The sequence below is a fragment of the Mirounga angustirostris genome, unplaced genomic scaffold (assembly GCF_029215605.1).
Source record: "Mirounga angustirostris isolate CCGP_5_RB_7025 unplaced genomic scaffold, mMirAng1.0.hap1 SCAF_11, whole genome shotgun sequence".
In the NCBI taxonomy this organism is placed as follows: Eukaryota; Metazoa; Chordata; class Mammalia; order Carnivora; family Phocidae; genus Mirounga; species Mirounga angustirostris.
Genome location: NW_026991719.1, coordinates 126,280,733 through 126,301,724, shown reverse-complemented (window position 1 = coordinate 126,301,724; position 20,992 = coordinate 126,280,733). Strand labels below are relative to the sequence as shown.

Here is a 20,992-nt window from a genome sequence, read left to right as displayed (position 1 = left end):
TCAGTTCTCTGACTTTTTTGTTAATGTCTTCCCTTGTCTTTCCTTTATGGTGATCACTAAAGGATAGATGCTGACAATTCTGGATCTGTCATAAATGTTTCCATTTTCCTCACATCCTTCCCATTCATTCTCCCTTTTGTATTGCATGTTTGGAAAATCACATGGTTTCATTCTTTGGTTCAATTGAGTATGTGTCAGATAAATACTTTGCCACTTATTCCACTTGAAAATTTGTTTTTTTATTTCAACTGTAATATTATTAAGTTCAGATTTGGACTTGTTCTTTCCTATACCAACCTATTTTGTTTCATGGATGTAGCATCCCCTAATCCCTGTTAATACTCCTATTTTCTATGGGATACTATCTCTTTGCTCCTAATAAACCCTAAGCTGTACACTTCCCTTCTGGAAATTGGTTTAAATCATATTTTTTTCTTTTAAATTTATGAATATATTTCCCTGTATAGGAAAAAGTAGAAAGAATCCACTTTTCAGCTGTGACAAAGAATTCAAGATAATGAAAATCAAACAGGATTATTAAGAAGAAGAGAGATAACCTAAATAAAACACAGGTTCTTTGTTTATAACATCAATGCATCAAATCTCTGTATACTTAATCAATTGCTCACTTTAATTTTGATAAAATTATTTCTGAAACAGACAATTTACACATAATATTTTTAAATGGTAAAGGGCAAAATGGTTTTGTGAGGGGAAGTGAGGGAAGGGAGGTGGTTTTGAAGGAAGGTGAGAAATAGAAGGTATTTTTTAGGTGAGATGAAGGAGGGAAGTACTTTGTAGGGGAAGGTGAAAGAAATTAGTACTTTCTGAGGGGACATGAAAGAGGGAAGGCCTTTTTGAGTGGAGATGAGGGAGGTTAGTACTTTGTGAAAAGCCTTGAGGAAGGGGACCTTTGAGAGAGGAGATGAGTGAGAGAAAACCTTTGTGAGGGAATGTGATGGAGTGAAGTCAACTGTGAGAGTAAGTGAGGCAGGGATGCACAGTTGAGGGAAGAGAAGGCCTTTGTGAGAACAAGTGGGAGACAAATTGAGTGGCATTTATGAGGGAAAGGAATGTCATTTTGAGGAGAGATGAGGAAAGGAAGGCCTTAGTGAATGGAGATAAGAGTGGAAAGGGCTTTGTGAGATGAGGTGAGGAAGGTTAGTACTTTGCAGAAGTGAGGAATGCTAGTCCTTTCTAAGGGGAGTTGAGGGAAAGAAAGCCTTTGTGAGGGGAAGTGAGTGAGGGAAGACCTTACTGAGAGAAAGAAAAGCTTCTGTGAGGGAGCATGAAGGAGGTTGGCACCTTGTGAAAGGAGCTGAGGGAAAGCTTTTGTGAGGGGCGATGAGGGAGGTTAATACCTTGTGAGCGTAGGGAAGGGAGCAAAGACCTTGTAAGGAAGGTGAGGCAGAAAATGCATTAGTGATGGGTGTAAGGGAAGAAAAACCTTTTTTGAAGGAGATGCGAAATTAGTATTTTGTGAAGGAAGGTGAGGGAGTGGAAGCCTTTTTGAAGCAGGGTAAGGGAGGGAATGTCTTTGTGAGGGAACTTGTGAGAGGTTTGTACTTTGTTAGCAGAGGTGAGAGAGGGAATGACTTCATAATGGGAAGTGAGGCAAAGAAAGATTTAGTGAAGGAAGGGAAGGCCTTTATGTAGGGAAAAGAGGAAGAGAAGGAGTTTTTGTGCATTCCAGAGGGAAGCCTATGAGAGAGGAGGTGAGGGACAGCAGGCCTTTTCAAGGAAGATGTGAAAGGGAAAGACTGTATGGGGACATGAGTCAGGAAGCTGAGAGAGGAAGGACTTTGTGACTGAAAGCAAGGGAGATTAGAACTTTGTGAGAGAAGATCGAAAGATCTTTTTGAGGAGAGATGGGGAAGAGTAGCACTTTGAGAGAGGGAAGAATTGAAAGGGTAGAGAAGTGAGGGAAGGTCTTTGTGAAGGCAAGTGATGGAGGTAAACCGATTCTGAGAGCAAGTCCAGCAGTGAAAGCATTAGTGAGGAAAGGAACAAGCCCTGTGAAGAGAGGAAAAGAAGTTAATACTTTATGGGGGCAGTTGAAGGAGAGAAGGCCTTTGACACAGGATTTGAAGATTTTAGCACTTTTAGAGGGGAGGTGAAGGAAGTTAGGTCTTTGAGGAAGCAACAGAGGGAATGCTTTAGTGAGGGTTTTGAGAGAGGGAAGGACTTTGTGAGAGGAAGTGAAGGAAGTTAGCACTTCTGGAAGTGAGGTAAGGGAGTGAAGACCTTTGTTAGGGAAGTGAGGTAAGGAAGGGAAGTCCTTTGTGAGGGAAAGTGAGGGAAGAAAAGGTCTTCCTGAGGATGGATGGTAGAGGAAAGTTCATTGTCATGGGAGGTGAAGCAGTAAAATCCTTTGTGAAGGAGGTTAGGAAGGGAAGTGTTTTGTGAGAGGAGGTAGGGATGAAAGACCTTTGTGAGGGGAGGTGATGGAGGGAAGTTCTCTGTGAGGGAGGTGGGAAAGATTAGTAGTTTGCCCTGGGGAGAGGTTTATGAGGGAAGGGAATGCCTTTAGGAGTGGAGGTGTGAGAAGGAAGGTCTTTTTGAGGGAAGGTGAATAAATGAATCAAACCTTAACAGCATAGGGGCGCCTGGGTGGGTCAGTCAATTAAGCATCTGCCTTCAGCTCAGGTCACGATCCCGGGTCCTGGGGTTGAGTCCCATGTCAGGCTCCCTGCTCAGGAGGGAGCCTGCTTCTCCCTCTCCCACTCCTCCTGCTTATGTTTCCTCTCTCTCGCTGTCTCTCTCTCTGTCAAATAAATAAATAAAATCTTTTTTAAAAAATGACCAGACAGATTAGAAAAGACCATTTAGAACTTCTAGAAATAAAAATTGGGATGAAATTAGCAACTCAGTGGGGGCACCTGGGTGGCTCAGTCTGTTAAGCATCTGCCTTTGGCTCAGGTCATGATTTCAGGGTCCTGGTATCTAGCCCCGCATCCAGCTCCCTGCTCGGTGGGGAGCCTGCTTCTCCCTCTGCCCCTCCCCCCTGCTCATTCTCTCTCTCTCTCTCTCAATAAATAAATAAAATCTTAAAAAAAAAAAAATTAGAAACTCAATGGATGGGTTGAGCAGATTAAACCCAAAGAAGGATTTAGTGAACTGGAAGATCGTTGTGAAGAAGTTACTAGTAATTCAGGACAAGGAGATAAAAGCGTAGAGAAATCTGAGACATGGAAGATAGTATGAGAAGGTCAAACATTTGTCTAGTCAGAGTTCTAGAAGGAGATAATAAAAAAGATAGAGAAACGATATGTAAAGGGATAATGGCAGAGTTTCTCACGATGCATGAAAGATATTAGTCCTCAGACAGTCTGAAGACTCACGAGCAATTTAGTGTAGTCAGATGTTAGTGGTAGAATGTAAATGGTGGGGATATGGGGCGCCTGGGTGGCTCAGTTGGTTAAGCGACTGCCTTCGGCTCAGGTCATGATCCTGGAGTCCCGGGATCGAGTCCCGCATCGGGCTCCCTGCTCAGCAGGGAGTCTGCTTCTCCCTCTGACCCTCCTCCCTCTCATGCTCTCTGTCTCTCATTCTCTCTCTCTCAAATAAATAAATAAAATCTTTAAAAAAAAAAATGGTGGGGATATGGGTGTTCACAGTATATTTTCTTCAATTTGGCTGATTATTAGGACATTTTCATAATAATAAATTGAAAAAATTAACCCCACAAAAGGAAAATGAATAAAGGCAAGAACAGAAATGAACAAAATAACAAAATTAGAGAGGATCAACGCTGACCTAATTGGCTCTTTAAAGACTAAAATTGGGGGCTCATCAAGGAGCTTGCTTCTCCCTCTACCTGCTGCTCCCCTGCTCGTGCTCTGTCTCTCTCTGACAAAAAATAAAAAAATCTTTAAAAAAATAAATTAAAAAAAAATTAAGTCTATAAAAACTTACTAGCATTCAAAAGGCTTTACATGAGGAGGTGGAAAAAAGGCATTACATGAGGAGGTGGAAAAAACGCCTTAAAAGAACAAAAGGTGCAATCCTCAATGAAGAGCTAATGGTTTTGAATGCAGTACATGCAAAATAAAGAGTTTCAACATTCAAAGGTTAAAAAAAGAAAAAAAAGGGGGGAGAAAAGACCGGAAATTCAAGAAAACTAAGGCAGAAAATATGCACAGAAGTAAATTTGTATTCTCTTATTTCAGCCTGTGACAGGTCAAATGGACGAGTTAATCCCCAAGCTGGCAGCATTTATTGAACACGCAGGCCCAGAAGCACTCTTCTGGGCACCTTTCCTGGATTAACTCATGTGGTCCTTTGGCATATGGTCTATCATTATTCCTTTGTACCAATGAATAAACTCAAGCATAAACAGGGCAAAGTGAGAATACAGAAGTAAATAACATAATGGATGAAGCATATCAAATTAATGTATCTAAATCTCTACCTTGAAACAATGAATGCAATTTCTTTTTTCAACTGTCCATGGAATATTCATAAAAACTGACTCTATATTAGACCTGTGATATCACAATATTTATAATAAGAAATATATAATTTATCTTCAACCAGTTCCTGACACGGAGCCCCTAAAATCCTTGGAATTTCCTGTGATGAATGTCTTTTATAATGCTAAAGAAGGAACGTTTGGAAAGCCTTTAGGTAATCTAAGGATGGGGGCTGGTTTCCAGGGGAACCACCTCTGGAGAGGGAAGAGGGGCTGGAGGTTGAATCCATCACCAAAGGCCCATGATTGAATCAATCGTGCCATTGTAATGAAGCTGCCATAAAACCCCCAAATGATGGGGGGGTGTGGGGGCTTGGAGACCTTCTGGGTTGGTGAACACAACGCAGAGTAGCATGCTGCTCAGAGAGCGTGGAAGCTCCGCATCCTTTCCCCCTACCTTGCCCTATGCATCTCTTCCATCTGGCTGTTCCTCATTTATATCTGTAACCAAAGGAATGTGAGTTCACTCCTTGGGGAGTCACAGATACACCAGGTGGAGTTGTTGCACAAAGTAAACTTTATTGGCAGCAAAGAAAGAGATCACAGGGAATAGCTTCCAGAGCTGTGACTCCCTAAGAGGGCAAATGGGTACCTTTTATTTAGGATTAGGATGAATATTTAGACAGGGAAGCCTTGTCATGGTATGTAGAGATGGGCACAAGGTCCCGCAAGCGCCTTAAGGAAACATGCCTATGCATACATTGTATGTTATGTAAATGAGGCTGAGGCTCTCTGCTTGGGGAGAGATTTTAGGATTATAATGAGGTAAAGGTAATTGCTGGTCATCCCAGGGGTCACTCCATGGTCCATCTGCGCAAGCGCAAGTTGGGGGGGGTCCCCACTCCGACGGTCTGGGTGGTCTGGGCCAGCGGGAGGTCTTGTCAGGGCAGTCAGCCATCACCTGAGGAGGGTTTTGGGGGTTTCATTTGCCTGAGTTAAGATGTAAGCCAGAAACAAGAGCTGAAAGAAAAATGTGAGACAAAGGTTAGTGAGTACAAGCAGGTGAACAGTAAAGGTCAGGTCTTGAGGTCTAGCTGGTGACATACCCTTTTATAATAAACCAGTAATCTAGTAAGTAAAATGTTTCTCTGAGTCCTGTGAGTCATTCTAGCAAAATTAATCAATCCTGAGGAAGGGAACTTGGGAACCTCTGACTTATAGCCAGTTGGTCAGAAGAACAGGTAACAATCTGGACGTTTAAGACCAGCATCTAAAGTGCAAGGAGGAGGTAGTGGGAATCTCCAATCTGTAGCACACAGGTAACAACCTGGGTTTGCATCTGGAGTCTAAAGTCAGGGATGAGGGGCAGTCTTAGAGGACTGAAACGTTTACCTGTGGAATCTGATGCTATCTCTGGGTAGATAGCATCAGGATTGAGTTCAGTTGTGGGACACCCAACTGGTGTCCCAAGAATTGCTTGTTGTTGGTGGTGGGGAACACCCCCCCACACACACACATACATTGGAATTGGTATCAACCTATTTAAAACTACAGAGACAACCTTAATATATCCCCAGAAGTAAAAATATATACATAAAGTAAAAAATAATTTTAAAAGTAATAACTCTCTTATCATATGGAAAATTTTAAGTGCCGCCTTAAACAACTCTTGATCCAAAGAAGATAGCCAAACCCAAATTGAAGGTTATCTATAAAATAGCAACAGTGAAAGCACTAGGTATTCAGACTCCTGTAAGCAGGGTTTAAGCAGTGCTAAGAGAAAATATTTGTGTTAATAAACATGAAAATAGGGGCGCCTGGGTGGCTCAGCCGTTAAGCGTCTGCCTTAGGCTCAGGTCATGATCCCGGGGTCCTGGAATTGAGCCCCACATCAGGCTCCCTGCTCCACGGGAAGCCTGCTTCTCCCTCTCCCACTCCCGCTGCTTGTGTTCCCTCTCTCACTGTGTCCCTCTCTGTCAAATAAATAAATAAATAATCTTTTTAAAAAAATGAAAATAAAGAATTAAAGTATCCAACTCAAAAGGTTAGAAAACAAACCAAAAATAAACCTAGGAAAATCAGAAAAAAAGGAAAAAGGAAAGATAAAAGCAGAAGTCAATTAACTAGAAAATAATAGATCTAATAAATCCAAGATGAGACTCTTCCAAAGAATTAAATAGATATGTTAATTGCCATAATCAATAAGGAGGAGAAATCACAAATACACAAAACAAGAAAAGAAAATGGGTAGATAACCACAGATTTAGAGCAAATAATAGGAAATTTAAAACAATTTTTTTCAACTCTATACAAATAAGTTTAGGGACCTAGAGGAAATGTTTGATTCTCTAGGAATAATATATGAATAACCAAAACTCACTCTAGAAAAGAGAATCTCTATAAAATAAAATTTATAAAAACTATTCCTAGAAAAGAAATAGGGAATATTGTTCAAAAGCAACCCCCACCGAGCTCAAATAAATTAATTTCTTAAAAAGTTTTTTTTAAAAAACAACCCCTATAAAAAGCAGCAGGTCAACTGAATTCAAAGGAAAATTCAACCAAACCTTTAAGGTGCAGGTGACTTCAATGCTATGTAAATCATTTCAAGGCATAAAAAAAAAAAAATTGCAAATTTTGGTTATGAAAGATTGATACCAACAAAGCACAAAGAATATGCAATCACAGATAAATCTCACTTAAGAAAACCATTACAAAAATACTAAATAAAATATAGCCAAACATAATCTAGTAACTCATTTAAAAATCAAAACATAACCAACCAAGTGGGATTTATTTTTAGGGATGTAAAGATGGTTCAATATTAGAAAAGCTATGAATGTATTTCAAATTTTCATAGACCAACAGTAAAAAATCGTATGATCATCCCTACAGATGTTGAAGAGGTATTTGACAAAATTTAATATCCGTTCTTCTTTTTTAATATCCATTCTTGCTTTGCAAAAATTTCTCAATAAAATCAGATTAAGGGGATACTTCCTTAACATGACATTTCTCTATCAACCAAAAATTCAACACCATGTTTAGTGAAAAAAATACTAGAAGTGTTCCCACTAAGACATGGGAAAAAACTAAGATATCCTCTCGCACCACAGTAATTTAACATTATTCTGAAGATAGACAATAAAATCAGACAAGAAAAATATATAAGTATAAAAATTTAAAGGAGAAGGTAAATTTATCATTATTTGAGGATGATACAACTATTTACCTGGAAAACAACAGAATCCAAGTGAAAAACTATTACAAATAAGAGAATTTAGTAAGGTGGCCCAGTACACAACTGATATACAAAAACCAGGGGTCTTCATTAACAAAAGCAATAACTAGTAAATAAAACTCCATTTACAATGACAATAAAAACTGTGAAATACCCAGGAATAAGCTTAACATGAAATGGGCAAAGAGAAAAACTTCAGGAACTTGTTAAAAGAGACAAAAATAAGACTTGGACAAAATAATTTCAATAATGTGTTTTATTGAACCCAACAAGGTCCAAAACATTATCATTTCAACATGTAATCAATATAAAAAATATTAATGAGATATTTTGCATTCTTTATTCATACTAAGTCTTTGAGTTTCATTGTATGTTACACTTACACTTTATAGCTCAATTAGGACATTTCATATACTTCAGGAGCTGCAAGTGGTTTGTGGCTATCATATTGGACGTGCAGATGGAGAGGGTGAGGAGAGAAACAATCATGCTCACAAAATGCTGATGGGCAGGTAAATGAGTAGATAATCTCTTTTTGTATACCTATAGGCAGAGGAATTTGACATGATCTATCAAAATTTACATATATTTGTCATTTGACCCCATATACCACTTGTAGGAATTTATCCCAGAGAGTTTATCACAAGGCATTCAGTATTTTTAAGTTTCTTTGTTCATTTAGGCAACTTGCACGCAGAAAGGTTGTAGGTTGTACTTTACCCCACAGTAGCAGGGGGAGTGGGAGAGGGAGAGGCAGGCTTCCCGCTGAGCAGGGAGGCCAATGCGGGGCTCGATCCCAGGACCCTGGGATCATGACCTGAGCTGAAGGCAGACACCCAACGACTGAGCCACCCAGGCACCCTCCAATGCCACTTTTAAGTAGTTTTTTCTCCATGGATTGGAAGAGTTTTATTGATTTTTGCATTATTTATTTTACACTTTGTAAATTTGTTCCCCTTAGCTCTAGTAGTTTTTCAGTTTGTCTTGGGTTTTCCAGAAAGATACTCATATTTACATATGATCATAACTTTCTCCCCTTCCTTTCTGATATTAATACCTAATACATCTATCTTCTGGTTTACTGCTAAGCTAGAATTTTGACAAAAATGTTAAATGATAGTCATGGTAGGGGGAATCCCTGTTGTTGCCCTGATCTTAATGGGAATAGTGTTTCAACACTAAGTACTAAGTTGGCCAAATTGTTTTAAGACAGGGTTTTATATATTTTTTTATCACTTTAAGATAGTTTTTACTTTGTTTCCTAGCTTGATGTCAGGTTTAGGTATGTCAGGAGTAATGCCCTATGGAGTAAGTTGGGAAGTTTTCTTTTTGATGCTCTGCAACAGATTAAATAACACTGGAACTGGATGCCTGGGTGGCTCAGTCGGTAAAGTGGCTGCCTTCGGCTGGGGTCATGATCCTGGGGCCCTGGGATCGAGCCCTGTGTCGGGCTACCTGCTCAGCGGGGAGCCTGCTTCTCTCTCTGCCTGCTGCTCCCCCTGCTTGTGCTCTGTCTCTCTCTCTCTGACAAATAAATAAAATCTTAAAATAAATAAATAAATAACACTTGGAACATCTCTGCTTAAAAGTTTAACAGAATGAGTAGGACTAGTGTCTATTGGTAAAGCAGATCTTTGATTCTATTTCTTCTTTGTTTATTGATTGATCATTTTCATTATTCTACCTCCTCTTGAGTTGCATGTATTATTTTCCATACTTTCTTAGAAAATTGCCCACCCCATTGTCATAAAGCCATATAGAATATTATTGTGAATTTTAAAAATATCCTCCATACTTTTATATCTGTTGTTAGATTTTCTTCTCAGTCATAATGTTGTCTACCTGAATTTTTCTTCTTTGTCTATGTTGTTGGTCCTTTCAAAGAACCAGATCTTGGTTTCCTTGCCCTATTCTACCTGGGTTTTTCATGCTACAGCGTTAATCTTTATTAGTTTTCCCCTTCTGTTTTGTTTTTGTGTTTCTGATGTCATTTCTATAGCTCCTGGACTTGAATGCTTAATCAATTTATACTGAACCCTTTTTTATTAATTAATTAAATCATTTAAGGTTGCTATTTAGCCTATGACTATGACTTTGGCCACATCTCATAGATTTCGTCTCTGTTTAGTGATTTGATATCAAGGTCATGGTAGCTTCTTAAAAATTAGTTATTTTCCATCATCAGAATACGTCACATTATGGTACTTGTATATTCCATGAACATTAAAAAGTAAACCTTGTCCATAAAACACAGCATGTCTGGATTTTCTACAGGAAATTATTTTTATATCTTCTTGGACTTGGGTATCTGAGAGCTGAAAAAAGGAATTTCAATGTGAGTTTAATTTGTATTTCTCAAGTTATGAGTGAAATTGATTGTCTCTTCTTATGTTTAAAAACCACTTGTAGTTCTCTTTCTGTGAATTTCTGTTCACTTCCTTGGTTCATTTTTCTATTCCATTGTTGTTGACAATTTACAAGAAACATTGGTGACATTAACAATGAAAAAACAGTTAAAATAAATATATACACCCCTCACATACTTATTTATCAATCTACCAATGGAGTGAATTATAATGTGGTGAATAACATTTTTCAGTCCTTCAACTCATATTTACTGAGCACCTACTAATGTCACATGAATAAGACAGACAAAATCTCTGGCCTCATGGAGACAGGGAAAAACAAACTATATGTAATTTCAAGTAGTGATAAGTGCTAAGGGGAAAAAAGGCACAGCGAGTGGTAAGTCACAGTGTGATATTCTTTTAAGAGGTGTTCTGTGTCTTTGTTTCTTTGTTTTCTTTCTGTATGTGAACTGGTCTTTTCCAAGTTGATTTTAAAGAATGAATTGGTACACTTGGCATCTTTTTCCGTGCTCTTTAACTTTTTAAATAACATGGCAATATTCTGTTTCTTCAAGTTTTGATGAAATAATCTGGACCTGATTTCTCCTTCTCTTTGGACTAAATCTTTGGCCACCATTTGAATTTCCCTTTGGTTTCAGTGTAAACAGATTTCCTACTTTCTCTTAGTCAGTTTTGGAAATTAACATAGTCCTAGAAAATTGCCCATTTTATCTGGATTCAAAATTTCTTTGCATTTTAAAATTTTATTTTTCATCCTCTCTGTCCTTCCTAATCTTATCTACTTGCATTGTATCTTTGTATCTTAATTGAACTACCAATTAATTCACTGTGCACACAAATTCTGTGGGAGTTGGGAATTGGGACAGGACACAGTGGGAACATGTTATCTCTGCTCTATGATGTCTGCAGCTTCTGCTGGGAAAACTCAGGCAGGTGGGGGCCAGAATCCTCTGAGGGGTTCCCTTACTCTCATGTCTCCCGTCTGTCTGGGATGACTGGAAGGCTGGGCTCTGTGGACCTGAGCACCTCCATATGGCCCCTTCATGCAGCTTAGCTTTCTCACAGCGGCTCAGGGATCCCAGAGGACATGGTCCAAGGAACAATCCAGAAGCTGCCCCACCTTCCGTGACTTAGCCTTGGAAGTCACACAGCATCACTTACACTCCTCTTGAGAGGTGGGGTCTGTGTCCCCAACCCTTGAATCTGGGCAGGCTTGTGACTGTTTGTACCAATGGAGGCTGCAAAGCAGAGCACAGTGGGATGGACTATTGGAAAAGACATTCAGCCACACTGTTGTGATTATTGTTATATGCACATGTTGAGACATGTGTTAAAGCTACTCTTTTCACTTCATCTAGGAATGTTCTTTGTGAGGTCAGCAAGTAAGCCTATGGCTTGGGAAGTGTGTTTACATACCACAATCCATGCAGGAGTTCAAAGGGGTACCCATCTCTTTCTCCATTTAGCTCACAAACTTTGTCAATGGGTCATGAAGTCACAATCCATGCGTCTACTGCCATCTAGTGACAAGGGCCCCCATTGCAGATTTTGCTCTTTTCGAGAAATGAACCTCTTTAGTTCCATCCAACAAATTATTCTTACATAAGCAAAAGGTGAGAATTCCATTGCTTCTCTGATGGCATCCCTCACCTAGAAAATGTGGATAAAAACAGCCTCTCCATCACAAGATTGTTTGGTGATAGTGAGTAAATACATGCACTCACTCAAAACGGTGCCCAGCACAAAAGAAGCTCCATTGTTTATTATGATTCACTCCATTAACGGAGGCCTGTAGTCAAAACTCATGAGGCACACAAGGTTTGAGGAGAGGCCATGAAAGACAAATAGAATGAATTGAAAATTAAATCCTCACACAAACAAGCTGTGCACCTGGAGCCTGACACGAGAGTCACTCAGGAAGGGTTGGTTGAAGGAGTGAGCAGAAATTTGGGCTCAGCTGGACACCTGTCAGACCCATCATATGGACAGTCCCTTCCCACATCAAAGGGAGGAGAAGACAAGACAACATCATAGCTCAGAAGCAGGAGATGTTGTCACCAAGACCAGGCCTTTCGGGGCGCCTGGGTGGCTCAGATGGTTAAGCGTCTGCCTTCGGCTCAGGTCATGATCTCAGGGTCCTGGGATCGAGTCCCGCATCGGGCTCCCTGCTCCGCGGGAAGCCTGCTTCTCCCTCTGCCTCTCTCTGTCTCTAATGAATAAATAAATAAAATCTTTAAAAAAAAAAAAAAAAAAAAAAAAAAAGACCAGGCCTTTCTCCAACTGAGGAGGTTCCTCAAGGCCCCTTTCATGTCCTTATTCCTAAGACTATAAATGAAGGGGTTGAACATGGGAACCCCCACCGCATATAGCACAGTGGCCACTGAGTCCTCAGCTGTGTAGGAAGAAGAGGGTCGCAGATACACCCCAAATAAAGTTCCATAGAACAATGACACCACGACAAGGTGGGAACTGCAAATAGAAAAGGCTTTCAGGGGATGCCTGGGTGGCTCAGTCGGTTAAGCGTCTGCCTTCGGCTCAGGTCATGATCCCAGGGTCCTGGGATCGAGTCCCGCGTCGGGCTCCCCGCTCTGCGGGGAGCCTGCTTCTCCCTCTGCCTCTGTCTCTCATGAATAAATAAATAAAATCTTTAAAAAAAAAAAAAAGGCTTTCAGTTTGCTCTGAGAAGAATGAAGTCTTAGGATGGCTGAGAAAATGTGCATGTAGGAAAGAGAAATAAAGAGGAAAGGAGCAACAAAAAGAAAGCTCCCCAGGGTGTAAACAACCAACTTATTGATGTGGATATTTGAACAGGAAAGCTTTAGCAATGAGTAAAGTTCACAGAAAATATGGTGAATTCTGACACTTGCACAGAATGACAGTGTATCTATCAAGAGGGTGTGGATCAAAGGATAGATATTTGTGATAATCAGAGCCACAGACACCAACGTGATACAGAATTTGGGGCTCATGGTTATGGTATAATGAAGAGGGTGACATATGGCTACATATGGCCGTCATATGCCATCACTGCCAAGAGGAAATTGTCCAGTTCTAGAAACAAGATTAGAAAATACATCTGAGTGAGACATCCAACATAGGGAATGGACTGGCTCTGGGTTTGGATATTGAGCAGCATCTTTGGTATAGTGACAGAGGTGAAGCAGATGTCAATGCATGACAGGTTGGCTATGAAGAAGTACATGGGGGTGTGGAGGTTGGAGGTGGAGCCAATGGCCAGGATGATGAGCAGGTTCCCCACCACAGCAACCAGGTACATGGATAGGAACAGACTGAAGAGGAGGGGTTGATGCTCAGGCACCTCTGACAGTTCGAGGAGGAAGAATTCTGAGATAATGGTTAGGTTGCCTCTTGCCATGCCTCCTGGTTTCTATAAACATGCATTGAGAATACATCTGTCAACAAGAGCAGAGGCAATCTGGGAAAGCATGCACAACAACCTTCATCATTGGCTGAAATACTTTGTGACACTTTGGGGTGGTAAGGGCAAGAAAGTGTGGGGCTGTCTGGTCATCAGAGAATGCAGGGCAGGTGAGCTGAGGCCCTTCTTGAGACTTACCTCAGTCAGGAGCTCCTCTTTTTTCTCGAGAAGGAAAGAAGGACCAGACAGAGAATAAGACAGAACTGAAAGTAAGGCCTGGTTTGGGGAGGGAGGGTGGAGGCAGCTAAAGCAGTTGAGTTGTCACAATGGGTGCTTTGTTGGATCCTTGTAGGCCTCTTTATTTTACTGATGTAGGGGTTTGGGTGATGACCATAAAGCAAAATTCTGTGTTCGCGTGTGTGTGTATACTTAAACACAGATGTATATACTTTATAAACATATACACAGACATATATATTCATATGTATGTATTCACAGAAAATTTCATGAACGCATATTCACCAAAATGCTAATAGTGGTGATCTCTGGGGTGCGAGATTTTAACTTGCATCTTTTTTCAACAATAAACACGTATCGATTTTCTAAACTATGCTCCATGGACGTTAATATGTCTTTCAAAAGAAAGAAACAGTTAGGGGCTCAGGGCTTGTCATACATTAGTATCTTTGTCTCTCCTTTCAAGTTCATGTTATGGAATCCACAAAGGCTAAATGCTCATGTCATAATATCAGTCATTCTTATATTCCTATTTGATGTCTTATCCCTCCAATGTACTTCTAGACTGCATTTGCATGTATTGACGATATTTGCCTCATTGTTCTTTTGTGCATATGCTTGTTGTTGCCAGGTTTTGATTTCAGTATTATGCTGGCTTGAGGCCATGGTGATTCCGTGGTGAAGCAGACAGATGTCATTCTTTCCCTTGTAAACTTTTAATATTTGAAGAGGGGATTAGTGCTTTGGTTGGATCCTTGTAGGCCTCTGAGGATACTATAAGCTTTCACCTCCAACTGATATTTAGACTCAGAAAAACATAGGAAATGAAGGCTCAGGCACAGTTTTAAACAGACCAACTAAGCATTGAAAAAGTGCCCCAACACAGAGCCAAATTTCAAAGACCAGGAGACTATTTTATTTTTTTTATTTCTTTCCTTTATTCCCCCCTCCAGTGTTTAAGGAAATCTCTGGAAAACCATTATCTGACCAAAAGCTAAAAGAACAGAGACTTCAGAGACCACACATGATAAAGCATAGTTTTTGGAAAATAGTTTGGAAAAGTCACCAAACCAACAAGCACGTACAAATGACAGAAAGCAACAAAAACAAACCCTGATGAGAAGGAAGAATCTAATTTCCAGCATTACCACATTATAATATTCAAGATGTCCAGTTTTCAGTGAAAAATTACGAGGCATGCAAAGAAACAAGTATATATGGCCCATTTACGAGGCATGCAAAGAAACAAGTATATATGGCCCATTCACAGGATGAAAAGAAATTAGCAAAAACTGTTTATAAAGAGGCACAGACATTGGACTTACTACAAAAAGACTTTAAATTAATTTTCTTAAATATGTTCAAAAAGCTAAAAGAAGCTGGAACAATATCTCAACAATTAGAGATTATCAACAAAGTGATAAAAATTATAAAAAGGAACCAAATAGAAAATGTGGAACTGAAAAGTACAAAAATTGAAAGGAATAATTCATGATAAGGTTTCAATAGCAGATTTGAGCTGGCAGAAAAAAGGATCCATGAACTTGAAGATACATAAACTGAAATTAGTCTGAGGAGCAGAAAGGAAACAGATTAAAGAAAATGAACAGTCTAAGAGACCTGTGGAGCATTATCAAGTAGACCAACATATTCATTGTGGGAGTCCCAGAAGAAGAAAAGGAGAGAAAAAAGGCCAAAAAGAATATTTGAAGAAATAATGGCTGAAAATTGCTCAAATTTGATGAAAGCATGACTCTATACATTCAGAAAGCTCAATGAATCCCAAGTAGGATAAAAACCAAGAGGCCCACACCAAGACGCATTATAATCGAACCGTCAGAAGCCACAGACAAAGAGAGAATCTTGAAAGCAGCAAAAGAGGAGCAACTTGTCGTGTATAAGGGATCCTCAATAAGATTTACAATTTCTTATCAAAATCCATGGAGACCAGAAGGCACTGGGGTGACATATTTAATGTAATGAAAGGAAAAAAGTCAACCAAAAAGTCTACATCCAGCAAAACTCTCCTTCACGCTTTTGGGTTGAGCTGCCGGTTGTCCACGAGGTTCTTTGAGTTCACTCCCAAGCACATCTGCAATTCAAAATGTCGCACCTGTCCCCCCAAACTAAGCCCTCCAACCCCAGTAACCCCAGAGTCTTCTTTGATGTGGACATCAGAGGGGAGTGAGTTGGTCGAATTGTCTTAGAATTGTTTGCAGATATTGTACCCAAAACTGCAGAAAATTTTCATGCATTGTGTACAGGAGAAAAAGGCATTGGACCCGCCACTGGGAAACCTCTCCATTTCAAAGGATGCCCTTTCTATCGAATTATTAAGAAATTTATGATTCAGGGTGGAGACCTCTCAAATAAAAATGGGACAGGTGGAGAAAGTATTTATGGTGAAAAATTTGAAGATGAAAATTCCGTGACTTCCCTGAGGATGCAGATATAGATTTAAAAGATGTAATAAAATTTTACTAATAACAAGATGTAAAAAATGTTGGAAATACTTTTTTCAAATCTCAGAACTGAGAGATGGCCATTAAAAAATATGCAAAAGTTTTAAGATATGTGGAAGGTTCAAAGGCTATTACTGAGAAAGCAGATAGATTGAAGCTGCAACCTATAGCTTTAAGCTGTGTGCTGAATATTGGTGCTTGTAAACTGAAGATGTCAAATTGGCAGGGAGCAATCGACAGTTGTTTGGAGGCTCTTGAAATATACCCATCCAATACCAAAGCCTTATACCGTAGAGCTCAAGGATGGCAAGGATTAAAAGAATACGATCAAGCATTGGCTGATCTTAAGAAAGCTCAGGAGATAGCACCAGAAGATAAAGCTATCCAGGCAGAATTGCTGAAAGTCAAACAAAAGATAAAAGCACAGAAAGATAAAGAGAAGGCAGCGTATGCAAAAATGTTTGCCTAGTAAGAAATTCAGTTTTCCTTAAATATGCATTGATTGTTATATAAAGGCAATAAGAAAATTTAAAGGTTTTTGTCGGTTATATATGATCCCTGATGTGTTTCCTTTGATACTTCAGTTTCCCATTGTTTACAGTTCAAGAATACTGAAAAGAGTTCACTCTTAATAAAACAGTGTTACAAAATTAAAAAAAAAAAACACCTCTCCTTCAAACATAAAGAAAAAATTAAGACATTCCCTAATAATCTAAATCTGAGAGAATTCATTGCTAGTAGCTCTACCCTAAAAGCCGTGCTAAAGGGAGTATTTCAGGGTGAAATGAAGGGACACTAGACAGTAACTTGAAGTCATACAAAGAAATAAAGAACATCAGTAAAAATAAACACATAGGGAAATATAAAAGTCAATATTAATGTAATTTTGGGTTTTAACTCCTCTTTTTTCATATATCATTTTAAAAATATATAAAACTATAATTACAAAACAATGTGAATGGGCATACAATGTGTAAAGACGTAAGTTGTGTCAGTAACAACATAAAAGGGGAAAGATGGAGCTGTATAAAAGCAGCTCTTTGTATACTCCTGAAGCAAAGTTGGCATTAATTCAAACCAGATTGGTGTAAGTAAAAGATGTTAATTGTAATCCCCAGGGTAATGACTAAGAAAATATATAGTGAAAGAAAGTACAAGGGAATCAAGATGGTAACTAGGAAACACATATCTAACATAAAAGTAGATGGTAATGGAGGAATTGAGGAACAAAAGAGATAGAAGACATATAGGGGAAGAAAGCAAAATAGTAAAAGGAAGATCTTATCAGTAACTACTTTAAATGTAAGTGGATTACATGGTTCAGTTAAAAACGGAGAGTGGCAGGGGGCCTGGGAGGCTCAGTCGTTCAGTCTGACTCTTGATCTCAGCTCAGGTCTTGAGCTCAGGTCTTGGTCTCTGGATCATGAATTCAAGCCCTGCACTGGGCTCCATGCTGGGCATGGAGCCTACTTTTTAAAAAAAAAGAAAAAACAGAGAGTGGCAAAATGGATTTTTAAAAAATATTTGTTTAGAGAGAGTGTGTGCACGAGTGGGGGGAGGGGCAGAGGGAGAGAAAGAGAGAGAGAAGCAGTCTGCCCACTGAGCGTGGAGCCCAACACGGGGCTTGATCTCACAACCCCGAGATCATGACCTGAGCCTAAACCAAGAGTCAGATGCTCAAGTGACTGAGCCACCCAGGCATCCCTACAAGATACTTTAGATCCAAAAACACAAATAGGTTGAAAGTTAAGGAATTAAAAAGATATTCCATGCAAATAATAACCAAAAGAGAGCTATACTAATATCAGACAAAATAGACTTTAAGTCAAAAATTGTTATAAGAGACAAAGAAGAACATTATATAATGATAAAAGGGTCAACTCGTCAAGAAGATATAACTCATCAAGAAGATATAACTATTGTAAACATTCACACACTTAGCAACAAATCACAAAATATATGAGGCAAACATTGACAGAATTGAAAGGAGAGATAGCCAGTTCCACAATAATAGCCAGAGACTTCAAAACTCTACTTTCAATAATGAAAAGAACCACCAGATAGAAGATCAATAAGGCAACAGAGGATGTGAGCATATAAACCAACTAGACCTAACATACCCATACGGAATACACCACCCAATGACAGCAGAATACACATTCTAACCAAGTGTATGACAGACATTCCTCAGGATAGGCCTTGTATTAGGCCACAAAACAAATCTCAGTAAAATTTAAAAGATTGAAATCATACACAGTATAGTCTGCAAGCACAACAGAATGAAACTAGAAATGAATAACAAAAGGAAAACTGGAAAATTTACAAATATGTAGAAATTAAATAACACATTTTAAAATAAGCAATGGATCAAAAAAGAAATCACAAGGGAAATTAGAAAATACATTGAGATGAATGAAAATGAAAAACCAAAAAGAAAAAAAAAGAAAATGAAGAAACAACATACTAAAACTAATGGGATGCAGTGAAAGCAGTGTTCAAAGGTAAATACCAGTTGTAAACACCTACCTTAAAAAGATCAGGGATAAAACAAGGATCCTCACTTTCATCATTTCGGGTTTTTTTTTTTTTTAAGATTTTATTTATTTATTTGAGAGAGAGAGCACAAGCAGGGGGTAGGGGCAGAAGAAGAGGGAGAAGCAGGCTCCATGCTCAGGGCTTAATCCCAGGACCCTGGAATCATGACCTGAGCCAAAGGCAGACACTTAACCAACTGAGCCACCTGGGCTCCCCAATCACTTTCTTCATTTCTATTCAACATTGTACTAGAATTCTAGCCAGAGCAGCTAGGCAAGAAAAAGAAAGAAACAGCATCGAAATTGGAATATAAGAAGCACAATTATCTCTATTCACAGATGATTTAATCTTATATATAAAATCCTAAGGAATCCATCAAAAAAAAATCTGCTAGATCTAATCGAATTCAGCAAAGTCGCAGGATACAAGATCAACACACAAAAATCAGCTGTAGGGGCGCCTGGGTGGCTCAGTCGTTAAGCGTCTGCCTTCGGCTCAAGTCATGGTCCCAGGGTCCCGGGATCGAGCCCTGCATCGGGCTCCCTGCTCCGCGGGAAGCCTGCTTCTCCCTCTCCCACTCCCCCTGCTTGTGTTCCCTCTCTCGCTCTGTCTCTCTCTGTCAAATAAATAAACAAAATCTTAAAAAAAAAATCAGCTGTAATACTATACACTAGCAATGAACAATGCAAAAATGAAATTAGGAAAATAATAGCATCTATAATAATAACAAAAAGATGAAAATACTTAGGAATAAATGTAACCAGGGGGATGCAAGACTTGTTCTTTGAAAACTACAAAACATTGTTCAAAGAAATTAAAGAAGCTCTAAGTCAATGGAAAGACTTCCCATGTCCATGGATTGGAATATATTAAGATGGCAATACTCAAAAAGTGGTCTACAAACTCAATACAGTCTCAATGGCCTTTTTTGCAGAAATGGAAAAGGTGATCCAAAAATTCATAGGGAAATGCAAGGGACCCCAAATAACCAAATGCTCTCAAAAGAGAATGCAGTGGTACACTTCATTTAGTTAGACGCTTATGGTTAAGATTGTAGCCAAGTTTTGGCATCAGATATAATGTTGATTTTTTAATAAGTTAAACAGAACATTATTATATGAACTAGGAATTCCACTCCTAGGTATATACCCAAAAGAATTAACAGGTGTTCAAATAAAAACTGGCACATAAATGTTCATAGCAGTACTATTCATAATAGCCAAAGGGTGAAAATAACTCATGTATACATCAACTGATGAATGGATGAAAAAAATATGGTGTAGCTGCACAATGGAATATTATTCAGGCATGTTAATTAATGAACTAATATGTCCTGAAACATGGATGAAAATATTGAAAACATTATGCTAAGTGAAAGAAGCCAAACACAAAAGGCCATATATTATATGATTCCACACATATGGACTATCCAGAAGAGGCAAATCTACAGAACACTTTGCCATTTGAGACCCCTGCTGTCCAGCCCCCTTGCTCATTGCTGTCTCCCAAAGGAACCATTCTTTCCCCAGACATTTACGAGGACTCTGCTGCAAGCTGACTGCCCCTTCTACATCCCACTCCTGCCTCATTCTGAGACCTCAGCGTCCACGTGGCAGACCATTGTAATCGATCAAGCTCAACCTCCTCTCTGTCTACCCTTGGGAAGGTAACCCAAACTACACCAATCACAGTCTCTCTCTCAGGGAATTGGAAAGTGGAACAGAGATACACAGAGATGGAAAGCGGCTGGAGCTGAGTCGTTGAGAGCGACTCTTTGGAGAGAGATTCCTCAGAGGTGCTCTGGTTCCCGGCTCCCCGACACTTTGATATTCAGCTCCTGACTTCAATTCCGCGAGCTCCTCCCTGCCCCTCCAGCAAGCCTCTTCATTCAGTCAGAGCTGCATTGTGTCGCTTACAACCAAAGTGCTCCAACTCGTATTAGTGAGAACAGTCGGTGGGTTCCAAGCAACAGACTCAGGAAATGCGGGGTGATTTGGACGATCTGCAATTACTTATTGGGTGAAGCTGGGGAAGGCCAAGAGACTCCCATTCACATCATGGGAGAGGGAAGCAGAGAACCCAGCTATCCCCTGCAGGCAACTGGGACCAGGTGTCTTCTGAAGGCAAACTCTAGGGTTTGGGTACACACTGCTGTGAAACCGTTTATACACACACACACACACACATATAATCTTTTTTTTTTCTTTTTTTTTCCCACACATATATAATCTTACACATATATAAATTATATATGTATTATTTTTAAGTAGGCTCCCCGCCTACCTAAGTGTATATATATTATTTTTTGCCTAAGTGTATATATATATATATTTTTTAATGTAGGCTCCACACCCAACG

The 20,992-nt window shown here is 39.4% G+C and overlaps 1 protein-coding gene across 1 annotated transcript; it reads right to left on the bottom strand.

The window, feature by feature from the left end:
- Positions 1-12,285: 12,285 nt before the first annotated feature.
- On the bottom strand, positions 12,286-13,397 carry LOC123850844 (olfactory receptor 1D2-like; the record flags this gene model as incomplete). The annotated part of the gene is given in 3 exon segments (XM_045884175.2): positions 12,286-12,513; positions 12,694-13,032; positions 13,035-13,397. Coding segments are annotated over 3 exon segments (930 nt in total), but the record flags the coding sequence as incomplete, so codon positions are not given.
- Between the last annotated feature and the right edge of the window lie 7,595 nt (positions 13,398-20,992).